Consider the following 19,541-nt stretch of genomic DNA (forward strand, 5'->3'; position numbering starts at 1 on the left):
GGTAAGTAGTCAGCCCTAGAACACACAGACGTATGAGCTGTACTAGATGGACTCAGCAGGTTATATACATGTAATAAGTGTGTGCATACATGCGCGCACACACCTCTATATGTAACAATAATAATTTAAAAAGAGGTCATGAATTTGAGAGGGATTGAGAGGAACACAGGAGAAGCTGGAAGATAGTAAGAGAAGAAAATGATGCAAATACATTACACATGTAAGAAATTCTAAAACAAGGTTTTAAAATTTTATTTATTAATATATATGATGGTATTCAATTAAGTGGTGAACACAATTGAAAATAATATATTATTTAATGTTGAAAATAATAAAAATAAACTTCAGATGGGAGAAAACAATAAATACAGTAATATCTACTTTTTAATATATTAAATCAGTTTCACTGAATTTAATTTTATATTTCACTGAATCTAATTTTATAAATATTTTACATAAGTAAATCACAATCGATAACAAAAACACTGCTGCTTTGGAACTGTGATGGTGTGGACAATCAGGTAAGGGAATTGCACGTCAGCAAGCTTTCAGCCCATCTTTGAACAGGCTGGAAATTAAAAGTCAGGTTACCACTGCAACAAAGGCTTTGCAAAGCCCTAAGGAAGCTATCCCTCAAATATTTGTCCACTCAAAATGCACTAAAATATTCAGAGGCCAAACTATAAGAAAAAAGATTCAGTTCTCTTTTTCCTCTTTTTGTTTTTTTGACACACAGTTTCTCTGTGTAGCCCTGGCTGTCCTAGAACTCATTCCGTAGACCAGGCTGCCCTCGAACTCAGAGATCCACCTGCCTCTGACTTCTGAGAGCTGAGGATTAAAGGCGTGCGCCACCACCCAGCAAGATTCAGTTCTTAAAGCAGTAGCAAAAGGGGCTTTTTGATAAGAACTTGTGGGTGGCACCATGTTAGGAGCAACTCCTTAACTGCTACAGATCTTTCTTCTTCCACAAATATTAACAAAGATGTGACAGACATGTAGCTGAGGTCAGTGCTGTTTTCTCAGGCGTACATCTTCCGAGCTGTACACTTCCTCTTAAAGAGTAGAGTGAAGATCAAGTGACTACTCAACTTATCTTGTTTACTACAGATTTGTAGAAGGTTAAACATATTTACCAAGAAATGAAATACTGCTACCTAAAGTACTGAGTTAAAAAAAAACAAACTGTTTTGAATGGCAGACTAAAGATTTCTTTACATGAAGCAAATGCTTATTTATAAGATAAAAGAATTGTAAGGAAAAACAACACACAGTAGTTTGAACAAGTCCTTCAAACACAAGCAATGCTGTGCACTGCTTTTGTGAAGGTAACAAGTGTACAGTGCTATTTCTGTTAAACAAATGTTCTTCACAGACATCCTGGTTAAATCTAACTACGAATGCTCACAGAACACTCAAATCAGACACAAGAGCCAAGTACAGCAGCACCAATGGCACCACGGTGGCTAAGCACTAAGATGCTCAGCTGAAATTAGTGCACACGACTCAGAGTCCTTCTAAGTATTTTATGCTCGCTATAAAATAACACATCATCTTCCGACCTCCACCTTTAATTTCATTTTAAAGTTGTCTTTAACATGACTGATTTCCAACTGATAAACACTGGAAGTGAAATCTTAAGGTTATTAAAGGAAATATAAAGAAATAAGTTAATATGCAGTCTGCGTTCCTTAAGAAGGTCATATGGGGAGGCACTATTGCACTTGTCTTCCCTAAATGAATCTTAAAATGAGGAAGAATAAATACATTGGTTACAAAACTAAAAATCCCAATAAGGATGTTGATAAAATGTTTAAAGTTCATTTAAAAAATACATCAAGGGTGTGTCTGGGACTTTGGGGTTTTGTTTTCTTCGATGTAGACCACTTTGTCCTCTGTCCCAGCCTGGAATGAGAAAAAAAATATGCAATTTCTATGTAGAAGGAAATACTTGAGAACAATTTTGCAAAAAATAGTTCTTAAAACATTACTTGGTTATTCATAAAAGCAAAGTTTAGCCCCTTAAACTCAGAGCAAAACAGCTTGGAGCTCTCTTTACTGAAGCTCAGGGCAGCCATACCTTTTTGTCCTCCCTGCAGCCTTCTGAAGTCTGCCTGTAAGGCAAAGAAAGCCAAGAAATTCCGTGAGTGAAAAGGTAAAATAGTTGAAAAGCTTCACAAAAATTAGAGACAAAACTGACAGAATAAAGGTAATATTATACATATCCCAAACTAATTGTTGAGACTATTGTTTTAAATTAATTAAATTAGTGCTTCTGTGTGCATGTGCACGTGTGAAGGTGAATGGATATTTTGGAAGTCTTTCCTTCCATCATGTGGTCCAGAGATGAAAATCAGGTTGAAAGGCTTGTTATAGAGCACCCACAGCCTCGAGCCACACTGCCAGCCTCACAAGGTTGATCTCATATTACCGTTTCCTTAGAATTTACTGGTCCTACTGGCATTAAACTTAATTTCGGCAATCTTGCTACAGTCGGCACTACAGAGAAACAAGCGAAAGGCTTCCTGTCCCTGTCAACACAGCCGATTTGTCACTGCGCACTGGAAGATGTTTCCCGGGGGTCGCTCTGATCCTTCAACTTTTCAATTTATTCTACATAAATCAAAACTAAACTGGAGTTTCCCCTAAATTCAAAAGCTCAAGTTTGAGTTATGTCTAGCCATGGTTAAGGCAGAATTATTACTTCCCTCAGCGAGACAAACCCAAGGCACTCTTTTAATAGTATTTCAAACTTAAGTTTCAGTAATTTTAATAAGGCATATCCCTGGAAAAATCACATTCCTCTTAATTTTTGAATTTAATTTTAAGTGCATTGGATTTAATTTTAAGTGCATTGGTGTTTTGCCTACATGTATGTCTGTGTACCGTGTGTGCCTGGTGCCTGTTGAGGCCAAAAGAAGGCACTAAATCCCTTGGAACTGGAGTTAGAGATGGTAGGGTCACCATGTGGGTTCTGGGGACCAACCCCAGTTCCTAAGCAAGACCAGCAAGTATTACTGCCCCTCCCCCATTCCTCTTAATAACTACAAACTCACCAGCACTCCTGGAGCTTTCTTTGGGTTGGCTAACTGAATTAGCTTCATTATTCCTCAGTTCTTGGATAATGCCTTTATTTAAGCAAATATCCACATGCACATTAAAGAGGGTAAGGTCAGAAGTCTTCTGTTCTAGGTTACAAACAGGACAAACTAGAGCTTGTCCTGTTACTACGTCATCTGTACAGGGCCAGATGGATTCTTGCTCACTTAACATTCTGACAGCTTCATTTGCCAATGGAATAGGACAAGACTGGTCTGGAGCATCAGAATGCTCCTCTTTGCTGTGATTACTTCCTGTAGTGTCCGCACTTACTGCTGTCAATGACTGGCCCACAGTCTCTGCCCCATCTGCACCATCTACTGACTCGACCTCTCCATCTTCATAATCGCAATGCTCACATGGTGGGATAGAATGGCTTGCATCTTCCTTCTGACCAGCAGCTGTTGAGGAAGCTTGTGAGTAAGAGGGCATTTTCGAGTCCTCACTGGTGGATGGTCCATCAAGACATGCATCTACATGTTCGTTAAAGGCTTCCAGACTGACACCTTCCTGCTCCCGAAAGCAAACTGGACACGTGAATGTCTGACAGTTATTTGAATTCTCTGATGTTTCCAAACTCTCACGCATCTTTCTGAAAGCTCTGAATGGCTGTGAGGTCTGTAAAGCTCGCTGATTCACAACTTCACATCTGGGTGTATCTTGATGGTTCGAGAGCCTTTCTGATCGCTTTTTATCAAAGAAGCTCTTCTTGTGAGGTATTTCTGAAGGCTTGACAAACTCGGTTTTGTCGATTCTGTCTACAGAACACCCAGGAGATGACAAAGCACGCTGTCCAGCTTGTAAGAAGCCAATGATGCCCCTTTGTTGGTGCTTCTTGGCATCTTTGTTGGAAAAAGTAGATATCCGAACACCTAAACGAAATCAAAACTGTTGCTTTTAAATTGTATAAAGACAATACAAATGAAACAAAACATTTCACATAGTACTATTATGACACATTTGCAAAAAGTAATTAGAGAGAAATAAGCACCTCTGGAGATGTACAGACACATACATGCATAAATATATATATTAGATTAATGTTAAGGTTTAACATAAGTCTTTGGCATGTTATGCATATAATTTACCACTTAGTCACATTCCCAGACCAATATTTTCCAAATTAAAAGATATGAAGCTGATATGAAGAAGTCATTTTGCTTTATAAAACTGGGGATCAGTAAAAGTTGAGAATCTATTGGAGGCTGGGTGATGGTGGTGTACACTTTTAATTCCAGCACTCAGGAGGCAGAGATAGGCAGATCTCTATGAATTTAAGGCCAGCTTGGTCTGCAGAACTAGTTCTAGAATAGCTAGGGCTACATGAAGAAACCCTGTCTCAAACAAAACAAAACAAAACAAAACAAAATAAAAGCCAGGCATTGGTGTCACACGCTTTTGATCCCAGCACTTGGGAGACAGCGGCAGGCAGAGCTCTGTGAGTTCGAGGCCAGACTGGTCTACAGAGTCAGTTCAAGGACAGACTCCAAAGCAATACAGAGAAACCCTGTCTCAAAAAAGAAACAAAACAAAACAAAAAATCCCCAAAATCTATTGGAGTTTGTGTGATTACATAGAATTTTCAATAATGTTTCACATAGGATGTCATTAAATAGAGAATAATTAATTGGAGTCAACTACAGAGACTCTTCAGCTCTGAATTTCTCTCAATAGATTTCACTTTTTAAGGAGTGTTACATTTCTACAACATTGAACAGAGACTTCTCATATGCCTTCTGCTATCAATCACACACAACCTCCGGTACTATACACACATGGACTGACACAGCACTATCACCCAGAGTCTATAGTTTACCTTAGAACTTAGTCGTGGTAGCGTACGTGCCATGAGTTTAATGTTGTCATAAAGACATGAATTCACCATTATAGAGTCATACACAGTTGTTTCACTAGCCTAAAAATCCTCTGCTGTTGCTATTGTCTTTCTACTCAGGCACTATTGTCTTTTTAATGTCTCCAAAGTTTTGCCTTTCTCAGGAGGCCATGTGGTTGGGATCATACAATATTGGCTTCTTCCACTCAGCAGTAGTTACTAAGTTTTCTCTATGGCCTTTTGTTTACACTGAACATTATCCTATCATCTGGACATACACAGTTTATCAAGCGACTTAAATATACCTTGCTTGCTTCTAAGTTTTGCAACTGTGAATAAAGTTTGTATAGCTACTTGGGTTTTTTTTTCTCTTTTTATTTTATTATTATTATTATTATTGGTCTCATTTTTCAAGACAGGACTTTTGTGTACCAATGGCTGTCCTGAAACTCACTCTGTAAACCAGGCTGGCCTCAAACTCACAGAGATCTCCACCTGCCTCTGCCTCCAGAGTGCTGGGATTAAAGGCGTGTGCCACCACTGCCCAGCTATTTGGTTCTTTTTAACATACTTCATTTAGTGGTTTCATTGTACACCATCTCTCAAGTGTGAAAGTAAGATCAATGATCCACTCTTAGCAATCTTATAGTTCACTTGGAAGCACGGCTTTCTAGTTTGTTTCCAACAGGTGATAACCGGCAATGTGGTTTCACAGAGTCATAATCTTGATCTGTAATTCTAAAATCCAAAATTTCTGAAAATTGTAGAACAAAGTGATAAACAAAGCCTAAATTGACATGATGTCATCTAGTATCCTCATCATCTAAAGAACAAGTTTGTTGTTGTTTGGTGACAGAAATATCCATGTGTTTCACCATGCGTTGGTGTACTAGATCCCCAATAGAGTATTACAGAATAGAATTAAAATGCCCTGGGTTTGTTTCCCAAGTCTGTTAAAATTTGAATTTGGAAATACTTTGCCTCGAGAACTTCAGAAAGAAGGATGAGAACAACTCCCATTGGTCCCAGACAAAATTGAAGTCATACTCTGACTAAACATCCAGTCTAGGAATTATAATGTATAGCAGCAGAGTAAGTTCTTTAACAGTTTTAAGAAATAAATGGAGGGAAAATGATCTCCTAAGCTGACTCTTTTTGTTAGGGAGGGGGTATTAAACATATAAGAGAAAAACAAGAAAGAGGGAGAAGAGAGGCCTACCCATCAACCTTAACCTCAGGGGATGTGGAGAAGCTGCATTCACTTCTGTTCTTAGCAATTCCTTAGCAACGGCAAATATTTCTTCTGCAGTAGAAAGAGTGGACAGAACTGTAGACGCGCGAGTTTTCACTTCAAAATCCACGTTCTTCAGCTTAACAGTAACAGTTCTCCCCTACAACACACGTAGCACGTTACAAGGGCAGGTTTCAGAACTTGTAGAAAAAAGTTGATTACAGGTTACAAAAGTTACAAAACTTGGTCATGTAAACAGTCACAATTAAGATCCATGTAGAAAATCCTTAACCAATTGAAAATAACTTTCCCATGAAGGGCAAAGCTAACTAATCACCTTTACATTTACTGTACACCTCCCTAAGGCTTCTTCAGTATCGGAAGCCAGGGGGAATGCATAGCTCACACTTAATGCACGGCCAATACATGCCTGCATGTGCCTCTGGAAGTCTGTACGCATCACCTTCACAGCTAGTGTCTTAAGGCCATGAGGTTCCAGTTGGGGAGGACTGGTGATATTTTAGTATTTCCTGGGGGGGGGGGGAGAGTAAGGTAATTGGCAGCTGTTCCACGTGAGGCAGGATCAGCTTTCTGACTCATTTCCTGATTCATTTCAGAACCAGTAACTTCAGGCTGGAGAATCCTGTCAAACATTCCCTTAACCCCGTGATGACTGTAACAGGAAATGATGGAAGGACCACTTCACCTCTGTGGCATTCTTTCCAAACACCTATCCCCTACAACACAGGACAGGCGAGCCAGTGGCATTTCTGCAGGGGATGTGTCCCATCGTTCTCAAGACTGCATTTTATAAATAAGAGGGAAAGGCTAGCAAACTCACAGACAAACAAGGGGACAGGACACGAATCCCCATGTGGTTCCCTGCAGAGGAGTTAGTAGAAAGACAGGAGCAATCCAGATGCAGTCTGAAGCTCGGTTAACAGCAAGTGTCAATATCAATTTTCTAGTGTGACAAAAATCTAGGAACTTCCCCCCTCTCATTTGAGGAAAATGGACGAGACATATTGATGGAAATAGCTATGTTCTTTTGGAAACAGTCCTATAAGTCTGAAATGATTCTAAAATTAAAAGCGTATTTAATAAACCTCTCAAAAAGAACTATTTTACACTCAAGCTAGAGAAGAGTAGAAGTAAAAATGTTCCTCAAATATGTGAATTTTTTGCAGTAACTTTTAAATACTTTGTATTACACCGTTTAATAACCAACCCTGGTTTGAGAGGATTAAGAAAATACTAAATGTGGAGTGTTCTGAAGGAAGAATGTTCAGGGCATTCCAGGGTTCTGTTCTCAAGGTGCCAGCCAGGATTAGAGCCCGAAACACTATGCCTGTTCTAGGTCACTGTCCCTGTGAGCAAAGCCTCCCAGGATGACTGGAGAGGATTTATGATAGGAGGACACAGCTCTAGAACAATCCTTCCCTTTGCCATTCAAGTCTGATCTGGCACCTAACTCAGACGGAGTGTTAAGGACACAAAACTGCCCTATCACCCTGGAACCAGTCCAGTGTCACAGGTGTCCTTCACAGCGTGATCTCATCACACACCTCACTCACAGGTCAGACTCACTTTGTTTCTGACTATAGGGGATAGGGATACTCTATTTGTATTCCGCTTTCATAAATGTGTGGTCTCTTGACTTAGTGTAGTACCCTACAATGAAAGACACTAAAAACCAAAATCATTCATAAAAACCCAGTCCCAGTACCTTCAGCCCTTCTTTCTGGAGATCATGAGCAAGCTCCGTGCAGAGCTCCTGGCATAAGCTGTACTGTTCTTCCGTGTTACTTATTTCGCTGAATGTCCTAGAGAGACAAGAAGGATTTGGGTGCACAGTATAAACTACAGCTGAATAATTTGGTAATGATAAAGTATATTCAAATAGCCCAGCATTGTATTTTCTTCAGTACAAACTAAAGTTTTCACATCAGCTAACACATAACTAAGTAAAAATATCTACAGCCTATATAAATGATCAAAACCATTTTAGATAGGAAGACAGATAGGCAAAACCCCCACACATTTATGCTTTCTCTTTTTTTAGTTGTAGACTATGACCTTATTTTGCAACCCTGGTCGGACTAGAACTTGCTGTATAGACCAGGCTGCCCTTAAATTCACAGAGGTCTTCCTGTCTCTGCCTCTCTAGAGCTAGTATTAAAGGCATGTATGCCACAATGTTTGGTTCTTCGTTCATTTTTTTAACTGGCATATTGGTGCTTTCTTATTATGAGTTCTTTACATATCGGAGAGGCTAACACTTTACATGTGTTTGTATTGTGAACTGGGACCTTCCTCCCCTAGTTCCATAACAAAAATGATACCCTAATGCATTTTTGAAAATCCAAGGAGTTTTCAAAAAGAAAAGAACCAGTTAGTGGTTCTTAAATGTGTCAATAGTTTTGATGCTTTGAAAAAATAATTGAGGGACTTTTAAAACGGAAACATTTTCCCTAAACAAAACTCCATTAAGATTTCATGTGGTTCCAAACAAGATTCTAAGCCCCACAAAACTAGACAATCTCTAAATTCTCCCTTACCAGTATTTCTTCAGGCTTAATTCTTTATCTGAAACACTTATGTTAAGAAGGAAGATTTGGATTTGAGTTGCTTTTATTTATTTATTTTTTTATTTTGTAATATCTGTCTGTGTACAGTGACCTGTCCTCAGATAGGACCCAGGTTTGAAAACAAAATTCATTTGTTTCATATATACCTTATACTCTGTGTTTTGACTGCAACCCGTCACATAAAACAAGAGGTAATAGCATCTGGCACTCAGGAAGTCTTAGATTTGGACCATTACAGAAATTCGTATCAGAAATGTTCAACATATATCTTGAAACCTCTGCTCCTTTGGCTAATATCTGAAGTTCTTAAAACTCTCACTATAATATTTTATGATTCTCAGGTCAACATTTGATTGCTCTTATACAGAAGATTAGAGATCCTAAAATGCTTAGTTTTCCCTGAATAGGAGTAACATCTGTATCAAGGAATGTAAATGCCAACCATGTTGTTGTTCTGCTAATACAGCGGCCACAGACACTGCACCGAGCTTAGGTGTTTACTTCAAGGAGATAAGCGGCCCAAACTGCGAGGCTTTTTATTGTAGTGATGCTTTACTAAAAATGAACTGGAAACAGTTTAATATAAAAGAATAAGCATTACCTTTCAACGCTCATACTTTTCCTTTCTCCATCCCTGAAATGACAAAAAAAAGGTCTTTATTTCTTTCTCAAAGAAAATTGTGTTCCCTTTGACCATTAAGTGAATTTAATGGATTCATTTTAATTGATTACTTTTATGTGCATATTTTGCTGGTATGTCTGTCTGTGCACCATGTACGCTCAGTGCTCACAGAGGTCACAAGATAGTACTGAAAATGGAGCCACCATTTGTGAGCAGCCACAAGGGTGCAAGGAATCAAGACTGGGACTTCTGGAACAGCAGCCAGAGCTTTTAACTGCTGAGCCATCTCCACAGCCCCCTAACATCCTCTCTAAATACTTGGTTTAAAAAAATTGTAGCTTATAAAAACCAGTGAGGCTTTCTTTTCAATCTAAAAATGAAACTGCCGCTAAGACATATCTAGATAAGACACTTTGATTTTATGTGTCAAGGATCATGCCTATATCTATATATCTATGGTTGAAAAAAAATACTTGGAAACAGGTATCTATTAAAAGTCTGAATACTAAACTTATGAAAATCAACAGGGGGAAGCAGCAAACAGTTCCTGGCCTGAGCATCCATGTACATTTCACAAAATGCAATGCTGTTTCATTTCGGGGCTAGTACACCAACTCCTCCCCTCTACGCCATTCATTATTCATGTCTCAGTCAGAATTTGGTATAGGATGATGACTGAGCATCCAAACCACCTACTTTGACTGAACTCTAGCTACTCCGATGGGACAACTGAACTAAAGAATTGAAGTACACCTGTCTTATTCATTTTCCAAATACTTAATGGAGGTAATATGCCTAAGAGTTGCCAAAGAATATAGAGAATAATGAATAAGATATACAAAGTGCTTGTCTTAAGAAGTTTACATCCAGTGGATGTAAAAAAATATAAAATACACACAGGGCTTGTGAAGGTAGCTCAGTCATACAGAGCTTGTCACGCATGACCAAGTTCTTAGGTTTGATTCTCAACACTGGAAAACAAAACAAAACAAACAAACAAAAAACAAAATACCAGGCAAAACAAAACCAATCAAGAAAAAAAAAAAAAAAAAAAAGGCTGGCCCTATGATACAATCCTGCAATAATAATCTCAGCTATTTGGGAAGCAGATGCTAGAGGACCACAGGTTCAAGGCCAGCCTGGGCTATAAGGTAAGTTCAAAGTCACCTGGCTAACTTAAGTGAGACCCTATTCCAAAATAGGAGAGGAAGGATGGTCTATGTGTGTGTAAGTATTTCCAACATTTAGGCAGGAGTATTGTATCCCTGTCTCATTGCACGCCTCCTAGACAAGTCAACATCTTAAGGTCTTTTGAAGGTTTGCTAACAAGACAGTGCCTAGGGTTGCCTTTGAAGATCCCCATTCTCCTCTCCTCCCCCTTCTCTTCATCTCTCCAGAACAGTTCAAAGCTCAGATGAAAAGCTGGCAGAAGAAAGCACAGGACTTTTATTAAGGTGTCCTACCTTCTCCTAGGGCTTTGCATGGTCAGTTTCTGCCAGCCTTCACCTCTGAACAATGGTCAACTCTATACTAACCTCTGAAGTCACTATGCCCTCACTCTGCCTTACTTCCTTCATTGTTCCTTTGCTTATTTTCTCTTATACTAGTGTGTAAAGTCCATGAAGGCAGAACTTTGTCCAGCCCACTGGTATTGTCTCTAGTGCTTACAACAGAGTTCAACGGGAGATAAGAACTCTATTCATTAACACATCTGGAACTCTTGATTAAAGAATAAGCTGTGGGAAGAAGCCACCTTTCTTTTTCCAACAACCTGACCACCAAGCTTCCTGTTGCAATCTGAAAACAGAACAAGATAGGCAGGGGGGGAAGCAATCACCATTCCTAACCACCATTCCTCTCTTCCACATTCTTCACCACTGAAGAGAACACCTAAAAGTGAGTCATTATCCCTCTTTTTCCCCCATAGCAAAACTGATAGCTTTAAGCAAGACAGAGCCTAAGTTAAATCAGTCAAAATGCATTTAAAAATGTTTCGAAATAGCCTTCATCGCAAAGGTTCGAGCTGACACTGATAAATGATAATGAAAATTATAAAAATCAGAATAACTATATTATAGTAAATACCTTGCCAGATTTGTTGAACCTAGACCCAGGGCGATGTGAAGGAAATAATGCCAAGATGTTTCAGAGAAAAGGAGAGAAAGCAATGCTCTCTGTTGGTAGAGTTCCATGCAAGTAACAATTCCAAGAGCCATTAACATTTTCTCTGTAACTTTGCCTATTCCAGAAACCTAGAAAAGAAGCCATATTTAGCTGAAATTGAGTGTGTTGAGGGTGGTATAGCCAGATGAACCAATATTTATAATTTAGGGTTTTAAACTGAGATTACAGTTGTGCGTGTGTGTAGGTGTGTGTGAAGGAGAATGTTGTTGGTGTTGAGCTTGAACAGAGCCTCGAACATGCTAAATAAACAGTCTGACAATGAGTGACATTCCCAGTTGAAGATTAGAATCTTCTGTTGCTAACCAAAGGTATGAATAATATTACTTTTACATGTCATGCAAGAGAATTGTTATTATTTTTTTGGTCACATAGTTTAATTCAATAGAATTTTTAGGCACTTAAAAAGAGTTCTGTGGTCATACAAATTTTAGAAATGATAGAGCAAACAAATGAAACTTTTTCGTAAGATATTTATGATTCTTTAATATACTAAAGGAATTTAGAATTTTGTTTTTGACAAATTAAACCAAAGCACTTCACTGTCTTTAAAACAATAAACATTTCACACAAGGTTTCAGAAACAACATATTTCATTATTTATAGATTCTAGATTTTTGTCCTCTATGCCTTCTTTACTTTTTTTTAAACTAAGGATTTTAAAAATTATTTTATAATTACATACTTTAAAATGAGACTTAAAAATCTCACCAATATTTGAACTCACCTATTATTTAAACCTAGAAGTTTAAGAAATGGAATGCTTAATCACACCTTAGTAAAAAGTTCTGTATGTATATAGCATCCATGAATCCCTAACATTGTGACCTTGGCTACAGCCTTTTCCTTGAACATTGAGCGATACCTCATTTAAATTCAATCACACCCATTATTTCGAGCAGGCTCTAGAATGTCATATAGTATTGGGTTCAATTGTTAGAAAATAAATAAATAAATAAATAAATAAATAAATAAATGGGACATGAAGCACAGAAATCCAGAAGCTATAAATAATAAAATGCAGTTTCTGCATCCTTGTAGGGAAATTTTTTTATCATTTTAGAGTTGGTGAAGTACTTTGATCTAATTTTGTCAAAAACAAAATTCTCAATCCCTTTGGAGTGTCACACCTATTCATCTAGCAGCTGCCTGGACTGGAGAACTACAATAACAAGAAATTACAGTTGAAAGCACTCCTCCAAGTCTCCTCTTACATCCTCTGTCCATGGTAGGTAGGCATGAAAGGTCTACTGCATCTTATTTAAACTCTCCTGCAGATAAGCTCCTTACACATGCCTTTCAAGGTTCTAAGTGCACATTCAGCCGCCCAGCAAAGTTCTCACCTGCCATCCATTATTTTATAACTATTTAGCAAAAAATAGTTACTATCTATCTGGCACCTCTCTGCATATTCAGAGTATATGCACAAATGATAATTTCATATAAAATCTTACCTTTCTAATAGGCAAGTCCTTGATGAAGTCCATCACTGCTTTCCTGCTGGGGGGAATCTGGTATTGTCCGTTTGGCTTATTCTTATCACTGCACACTTTTGCTAACATTGTATTGGGGGCAATACCTTCAAAAGAAGAGCACGCAATCATTCAAAGAAGTTGCTATGTGATAAGAAAATGAAAGTTAAATGCAAATAATCTGAAATGACACTTAATTCTACTTTTAAAATGACATTTGGATGCTGACAATCTCCTCAGGGCTTTCCGTGGTTTTAGGGAAAGGGAATATATTAGCTATAGCAGCAGGAAAAATTTTAGTTTCAATATTTTAAAATCCAAGTGTAACTTTTGAACTGAGTAATATTAAGTGTCAGTCCTTTACTTATAACTGTACTGGGAATACAGGGTTGTTTTGCAGTGAACCCTTATTTATTTCTCAGAAAAGACCCAGAATATAGTTCATGACAGATGCTTACTTTCTGGAAAGTTTTTATGAATGTAAATTCTCACATTCAGAATATAAATATTCTGACTTGTACTATATTAAAAACAATAATAAAAACTTTTAACTTTTATTGTTACCCACAAAGCAAACCACCACACACTATGATTTATAATCTCTAGGAGTCTTAAGACAATTTATAGTAGGTTTATCTAAATATATTTGTTAATAGTTTATTCAGTTTTTTATAGATATTTTCCTAAAGCTGATTATGTATGCTTATCCTGTGAAATAGAAAACATTACCCTAATCACAACACACACGACTTTACAAGGTAATTCTTTTTTTTTTTTTTTTTATAATGTGAGAGTTTATGTATAACCGGGCATTGTGAGAGGTGGCTGTAACCATCATTGGTTCCTAGGCTAAGACCCTGTGATGCTCTTAGGAGTCAGTGACATGGGTTAAGCAGTGGGGCTTTGTTGGCTTTGCTTTCTTACCAGATGCTCGTAAGTTGCTATGCTGCATGTTGATCTATTTCTTGGTGGGAGTGTGGGGGAGTTCACCAACCTTCATGTATTCTAGGTTCTCTCTACAATGTAATCTAGGACAAGTGCCAATCAAATATTCTGTACAAATCCCACTAGAATATATTTTTCACTTAAAGGATCACTATTCTAGATTTATGACTTCTCTTTTTTTTTTTTTTTTTTTTTTTTTTGCCTTGGACCATAGGCTTTTTGCTTAATTACACCTTACTTGTAGGTTTAACTAGCCTTAGTAGATAAAAGTTGCTAGCAGCCAAATCAAATGTTAAACTATCTACTTCACAACAAGGAACAACTACTATTAGCATGGCATAACTACTAGAGGCCGTGAATATCCCCTCAAATACCTGCACTGGCTGTCAGCGTTGTTTTTTGTTCAATTCTGAAGCGAATTTCCTTTACCACTTCCTCAGCTGACGTTCCAAAAACAACCGAATTTTGGAGTGTTTGAGGACTGTTTCGTTCTTCAGGGTTTAGCTGGAAAGGGTTTCCGTGGGGTTGCAAATCAGGAGGACTGTCTTCAAAAAGCAGTGGGGAGATGGGCTGTTCGTCCTCACTCAGTCTGTTAGCTTCCTCACCCGGTTTATCTGAATCCCAAACAGGAACAGCAAGTCACCTTCATTTTAAGGAGGATGCACTTCTTAGGTTTCTCTCCATTCTGTCACTTTTTTCTCAACACCTTCCCCCTTCCTACTCCCCTCCATTATTTTTCTCTGTCTCCTGCCTACCCACCACATCTCTGTGAGAGTCTGCTTGAAGCATTCTAGGAGCCCACTCTGGCTTCACTTGACCTTGGAGCCCACACTAGCCTTGAGCTCCTGATGGTTGGTGCCCAAGTCTTCAAGAGTGGGATTACAGGCATCGGTGCCCACTTCTATCCTACACTGCTGAAAGCAAACCAAATTCAATTTTGTTTCTAAGAACCAAGGTAAGGAAGCTATCGTTTATCTTTGTAACAATTTAATAAGGAAAATGCTGTCAGGCTTCCCTTAAAGTAACATTATCTATTTCTTTAGTGAATATTTTAAAGGAACAGTTTAACTTCAGAAGTCCATTACTTTTTCTTTATGAAAGAACTGTTTTTCACTGTATTCTTCTCTAAGGAGAAAAAGATCCTTCTTAAGTTAAAATTAGGAATGAGGAGGAAAAAGCATTCAACAATGAGTAATTACAACCAAACTAAGGTAAATGAAAAAGCAACAATTAAATTCTTCTTCTTTTTTAAAGCACAGCTTAGTCTTAAATTAACTACATACCCTGCCCAGGCTGGTCTTGAACTTCTAATTTTATTGCCTCAGTCTTCAGATTGCTAGGATTATATGAATGGAAACATACTGAGCTTAATTAAATTAAATTTCAAGACATAGTTGGAGGCACTTAAAAAATGAAGTTGGTCTTTAGAAAATATCTAAAGATATGTAAATAATGTAACAGACACTTGATTAGTTTCAAACTTTAATTACAGCATATGAATTAATTTATAGATAGAAGTTTCCCAAATTTAATTTGCAGGCCACACATGCCACACAACCTATTTTTACTACATCTGTGCTTCAGGCCATTTTCCTTTTTAGAGCAAGTTGGAGAGGAACAAGAGGATGGAGCAGCTGAATGAGGGTCACCCAGAAGCCCTTTCTTCCAATTGCTGAATAGAAGTTACAGTAAAGAGCTGTAGACAAAATACAGGCCAGGTATGTCCCAATCCTGGTCTCAAGCCCTCTCTGCAGTGATTCACACTGGTGTCTGATGGGGGTTGCCCTTCTGTATATATGTTTCTCTTATTGGCTAATGAGTCAGAAAGATAGGTTGGATTAGGAGACAAGGAGAATTCTGGGAAAGGTAGGCAGAGAGAGCCTGAGAGTCATCATGCTGCTGAACAACATGCCAGGGCATTACTGGGTAAGCCACAGCCTCGTGGCAATACATAGATTGATAGAATGGGTTGATAATTTAAGACAGAGCTAGCCAATAAGAAGCCCTAGACACTGACCAACAGTTTTATAATTATTATGTCTCTGTGTGTTTATTTGGAGCTGAGAAGGGCTGCAGGACCAGGCAGGACAAGGAAAATCCAGCAACAGGTATCCTCACGGTGAACTCACAGCAGCCTCTGTGCAGTGACTCACACTGGCATCTTCTACTCCAGGAAACAAAGCGTGCTGCCTCTGGAACACTGTCAGGGCGGCTACAGAGTGACACAGGCATCTTCCTCACCCCAGCTGTGTTTAACTTCCTTATGGCCTGGCTGCATAACTAACTACGTAAGTGGTTTCCTCCTCCTGAATGAAATCCCTTCACCATCTCCGTAACTGAAGCGCTGAGAGCATAAAGCTAGATTAGAGCACTCATCTGGATGGTAGGCACCCAAGCATGCAGTGTTCGGGTTTCTTACACAGCCTGACACTTGCCAGCTAGATTTGTATGACAAAGCAAACATAAAAACAATGGTTATTATTTTATTTGCAAATAAAGACAATAGTTCACATATTTCTAGAGACAAAGAATCTTTCATAGAAGGCAAACAGAAAAATGTTTGACTTTAAAGAAAGCTCCATCAATCACTTGCCACTCTTCCCACACCCTGCAAATACACAGTCTAGGGAGGCTTAGAATTTGATGCTGCCAGGGCAAGGCATCATACACCTTTAATCCCAGCACTGGGGAAGCAGGGACAGGAGGATCTCTGTGAGTTCCAAGCCAGTCTGGTCTACAGAGTGAGTTCTAGGATAGGCAGGGCTCAGGGCGATATAGAAGAACCCTGTTTCAAAAGAATAACAACAAACCCACAAAACAACAGTAACTACAAAAACCAACCAAACAAACCTCAAAAACAACAACAACGGGGGGGGGGGGGAGAGGAGAATAAAAAAAAAATCGATGCCATTGTAAAGGAACATTACTGTTTCCCCACACTGCCCAGCCCCTTGGATGTTATGAATAAGTTACTCATGAAATGTGGCTGTAAATTGTGAGTGAATTCCTTTAGGTCACCTTTCAGCTGGGTAAACTTGGTTCATGGATACACTTGGTTCATGGGTAAATTTTGTTCAGGTCAAACCCTTGAAAAAAACAGCACTTTTGGCAAAGACTGGAAGCAGAATGAATGTGTAACTTCTGAATGCTCTGGATAAACAAAAAAAGAAAGTGCTGCTTGAAAGATGTGTGGAGCCGTGAAACCTTTAATTGTACAGAGGAGTTATGGAGGTCTGGGCAATGCTTTAGTGGACAAAGCACTTGCCAAGCAAGCTTGAAGACCTGCATTTGGATCTACAACATCTGCATAAAAGTTAGGATGGGCGGACACCGGACTCAGAGGTCAGGGGTGACGGTACAGGTAATGACAACAACAAATCCCCAGAGCTAACCAGAAAATCAGTCAGCTCTGGGTTCAGAAAGAGACCTTGACTCAGAAAATAAAAATAAGGATAAAAGAAAGAAATAAATAAGGTCTCCACCTTAAAGTGGTAGAGCAGACACTGAGGTTCACTGCTGCCTCCATCCCCTATGAGTTACATACAGTTAGGTCTGTGGTGAAAAAGGGAGAGGGAGGCCATAAATTTTCACAGAGTGGGAAACAGTCACGTTATTGTATTAGAACTAGATTATAGAAGATCTGAGAAACAAAGAAAAGTAAAATCATCAAAGGTTTTAATATGTTTGGGGCTAAACTTTTTTAAAAACCTGATTTCTATCAACAGTAACAACAAAGTCACTTTCAACAGGAACTTCCTCCCCTTCAATGTAATCTAAGCCCTTTGATATTACAAAAATAATTGCTCTGCGACTACCTTAAAGCCTGGAGAGTCAGCATTCTCATCTGATTTTAAGAGGCTGTACATACTTAAAAAAAAAAAAAAAACCCCACTGGTTTCTGATTTTTCATTTTACAAAGACAAATCTAATCCTACCCTATATACACAAATGAATTAATTGGGTTGATTTAAAGAGCTGCTTTGTGTCAGTATTTGGTTGGTAGCTCTAATAAATTGCTTACCAATTTTTATAGGGTTTCCGGTTTTGCTGAAATATCTTCTTTTGTCCTCAGGCCAACTTTGCCTTTCCTCTAAGTGCTGTGTTATATTCAAGTAGGCTTCATCCAGACTCACAGCCATAAAATTGGGATCATATTCAGCAAGAATCTCCTTAACCTTCAAAAAGAACAACAACAAAAGTTTAAATTTTGCTACCACAGCAAAACCTCCTGTCTTATGTATCTGATAAAAAGCACTAATATTCTTACTTTGCAACTATAGTAATGATCCTGCAATCAATAGCTCACGGATTCAAAGAATAAATAATTTATTACCAATGGATATTTGTCAAATTCCCCTTTGTACTAAAATAGATCATGAAGGCAGAAGACCATGAAATAGCTTCATCTGATGCAATCTGAATCCAGCATCCTATATCTAGAAACACTAAGCAAGTCAAGTAAATCTCATACAATATTCTGGTAGGAACAGGAAAAGAAAAGTGATCAAGGTTTAATGTAGCTAGTTAAAGGAATAGTGGGAATAATAGTATTCTCTCTCATCTCTGTAAAGATTTTTATTCATTTAAAAAAGGAATGTAAAGTACCAGCATGTGTCAGAGAGCAGTATATTTCCATTAATTATACCATGAACAATACTCGTATAAAATAAAGCTCTACTATTCACAGGAATCTGGACTAGAAAAGATGATACATCTATAGAATAACTGCATGCTTGTATTAAGCTAAAGATGAAAAGTTGAAGTTTCTTTATGACATGAATGAAATACACAAAGATTAGAAACATAGTTAATGTAATTCAGCAACGCCTTTTATATGGGCTAGCTTTACTACACGAAACCATGGAATCTTTTTTTCTTTTTAACTACCAAAGAATTAGCTGAAATAAGAGGGAATGACTGTCAGCATAGCCTATCTAATAGAAAATATCTTTGCTGAATTGTTATATTCATCTAACATTTAAAAGCTTTGTTTCATATCATTAGAAAACCTTTTGTTTTATAAAAAAGAAACTGCTCATTCTTAACATGAGCATATGAGGGGAATTTTAGAAAGTGGTGATTGAAAACTTGCCATACTTTTACTCAGAGTGCTTTAAATAGCTTTGTTCTTGTAGAAGAAAGCATTCTGTAACAGATGCGATGGCATCTTTCTAGTGAAAACTTTGCAAGCCTGTGCCTGGCAGCCCACTAAGACTCTGAATGAGAAGTGCTCCCTGGAGGCATGGCTAGGTACTTACTTCTCACTTCCTTCCAATAGGATACTGCCACAGCAATGAAAATAGACTGTTCCCGTAAACACCAAGCACTCAGATCTAAGAACGGTAAAGTTATTCTACTATCTGGACAAAACAGAATTGGATGCTCCTTAAACTCACTAGCCGGGCCAGAAACATTAATGCACTGACAATGCATTTACATGTAAAACTTATTTGCTATATTCACTAGGGAGACGTTGCTCAAATTTGAAGATTTTTCCAACTTGTGTAAATAACCAGGTGATAGATAATTAAAAAATAATTTAGTTCTCATGCTATACTGTCAGAAGTTTTAC

The 19,541-nt window shown here is 38.1% G+C and overlaps 1 protein-coding gene across 2 annotated transcripts in view; it reads right to left on the reverse strand.

Annotated features, from left to right (window-relative positions):
• Nucleotides 1–411: 411 nt before the first annotated feature.
• The window catches only part of Polk (DNA polymerase kappa), a 50,862-nt gene continuing 31,732 nt past the window's right edge, over nucleotides 412–19,541 (reverse strand). Inside the window, exons 6-15 of one of the 2 annotated variants that reach the window (XM_051183010.1) lie at nucleotides 17,991–18,144; nucleotides 14,344–14,583; nucleotides 13,007–13,131; nucleotides 11,457–11,623; nucleotides 9,351–9,383; nucleotides 7,888–7,984; nucleotides 6,150–6,321; nucleotides 3,054–3,968; nucleotides 2,078–2,111; nucleotides 412–1,902 (exon numbers count right to left, since the gene is read on the reverse strand). In XM_051183010.1, coding sequence (XP_051038967.1) covers nucleotides 1,818–1,902; nucleotides 2,078–2,111; nucleotides 3,054–3,968; nucleotides 6,150–6,321; nucleotides 7,888–7,984; nucleotides 9,351–9,383; nucleotides 11,457–11,623; nucleotides 13,007–13,131; nucleotides 14,344–14,583; nucleotides 17,991–18,144 — 2,022 coding nt within the window. In that variant the 3' untranslated portion in view covers nucleotides 412–1,817. The remainder of the gene's footprint in view (nucleotides 1,903–2,077; nucleotides 2,112–3,053; nucleotides 3,969–6,149; nucleotides 6,322–7,887; nucleotides 7,985–9,350; nucleotides 9,384–11,456; nucleotides 11,624–13,006; nucleotides 13,132–14,343; nucleotides 14,584–17,990; nucleotides 18,145–19,541) is intronic. The other variant, XM_051183011.1, reaches the window with a different exon arrangement.

The sequence above is a fragment of the Phodopus roborovskii genome, unplaced genomic scaffold, assembly GCF_943737965.1.
Source record: "Phodopus roborovskii unplaced genomic scaffold, PHOROB, whole genome shotgun sequence".
Lineage (NCBI taxonomy): Eukaryota > Metazoa > Chordata > Mammalia > Rodentia > Cricetidae > Phodopus > Phodopus roborovskii.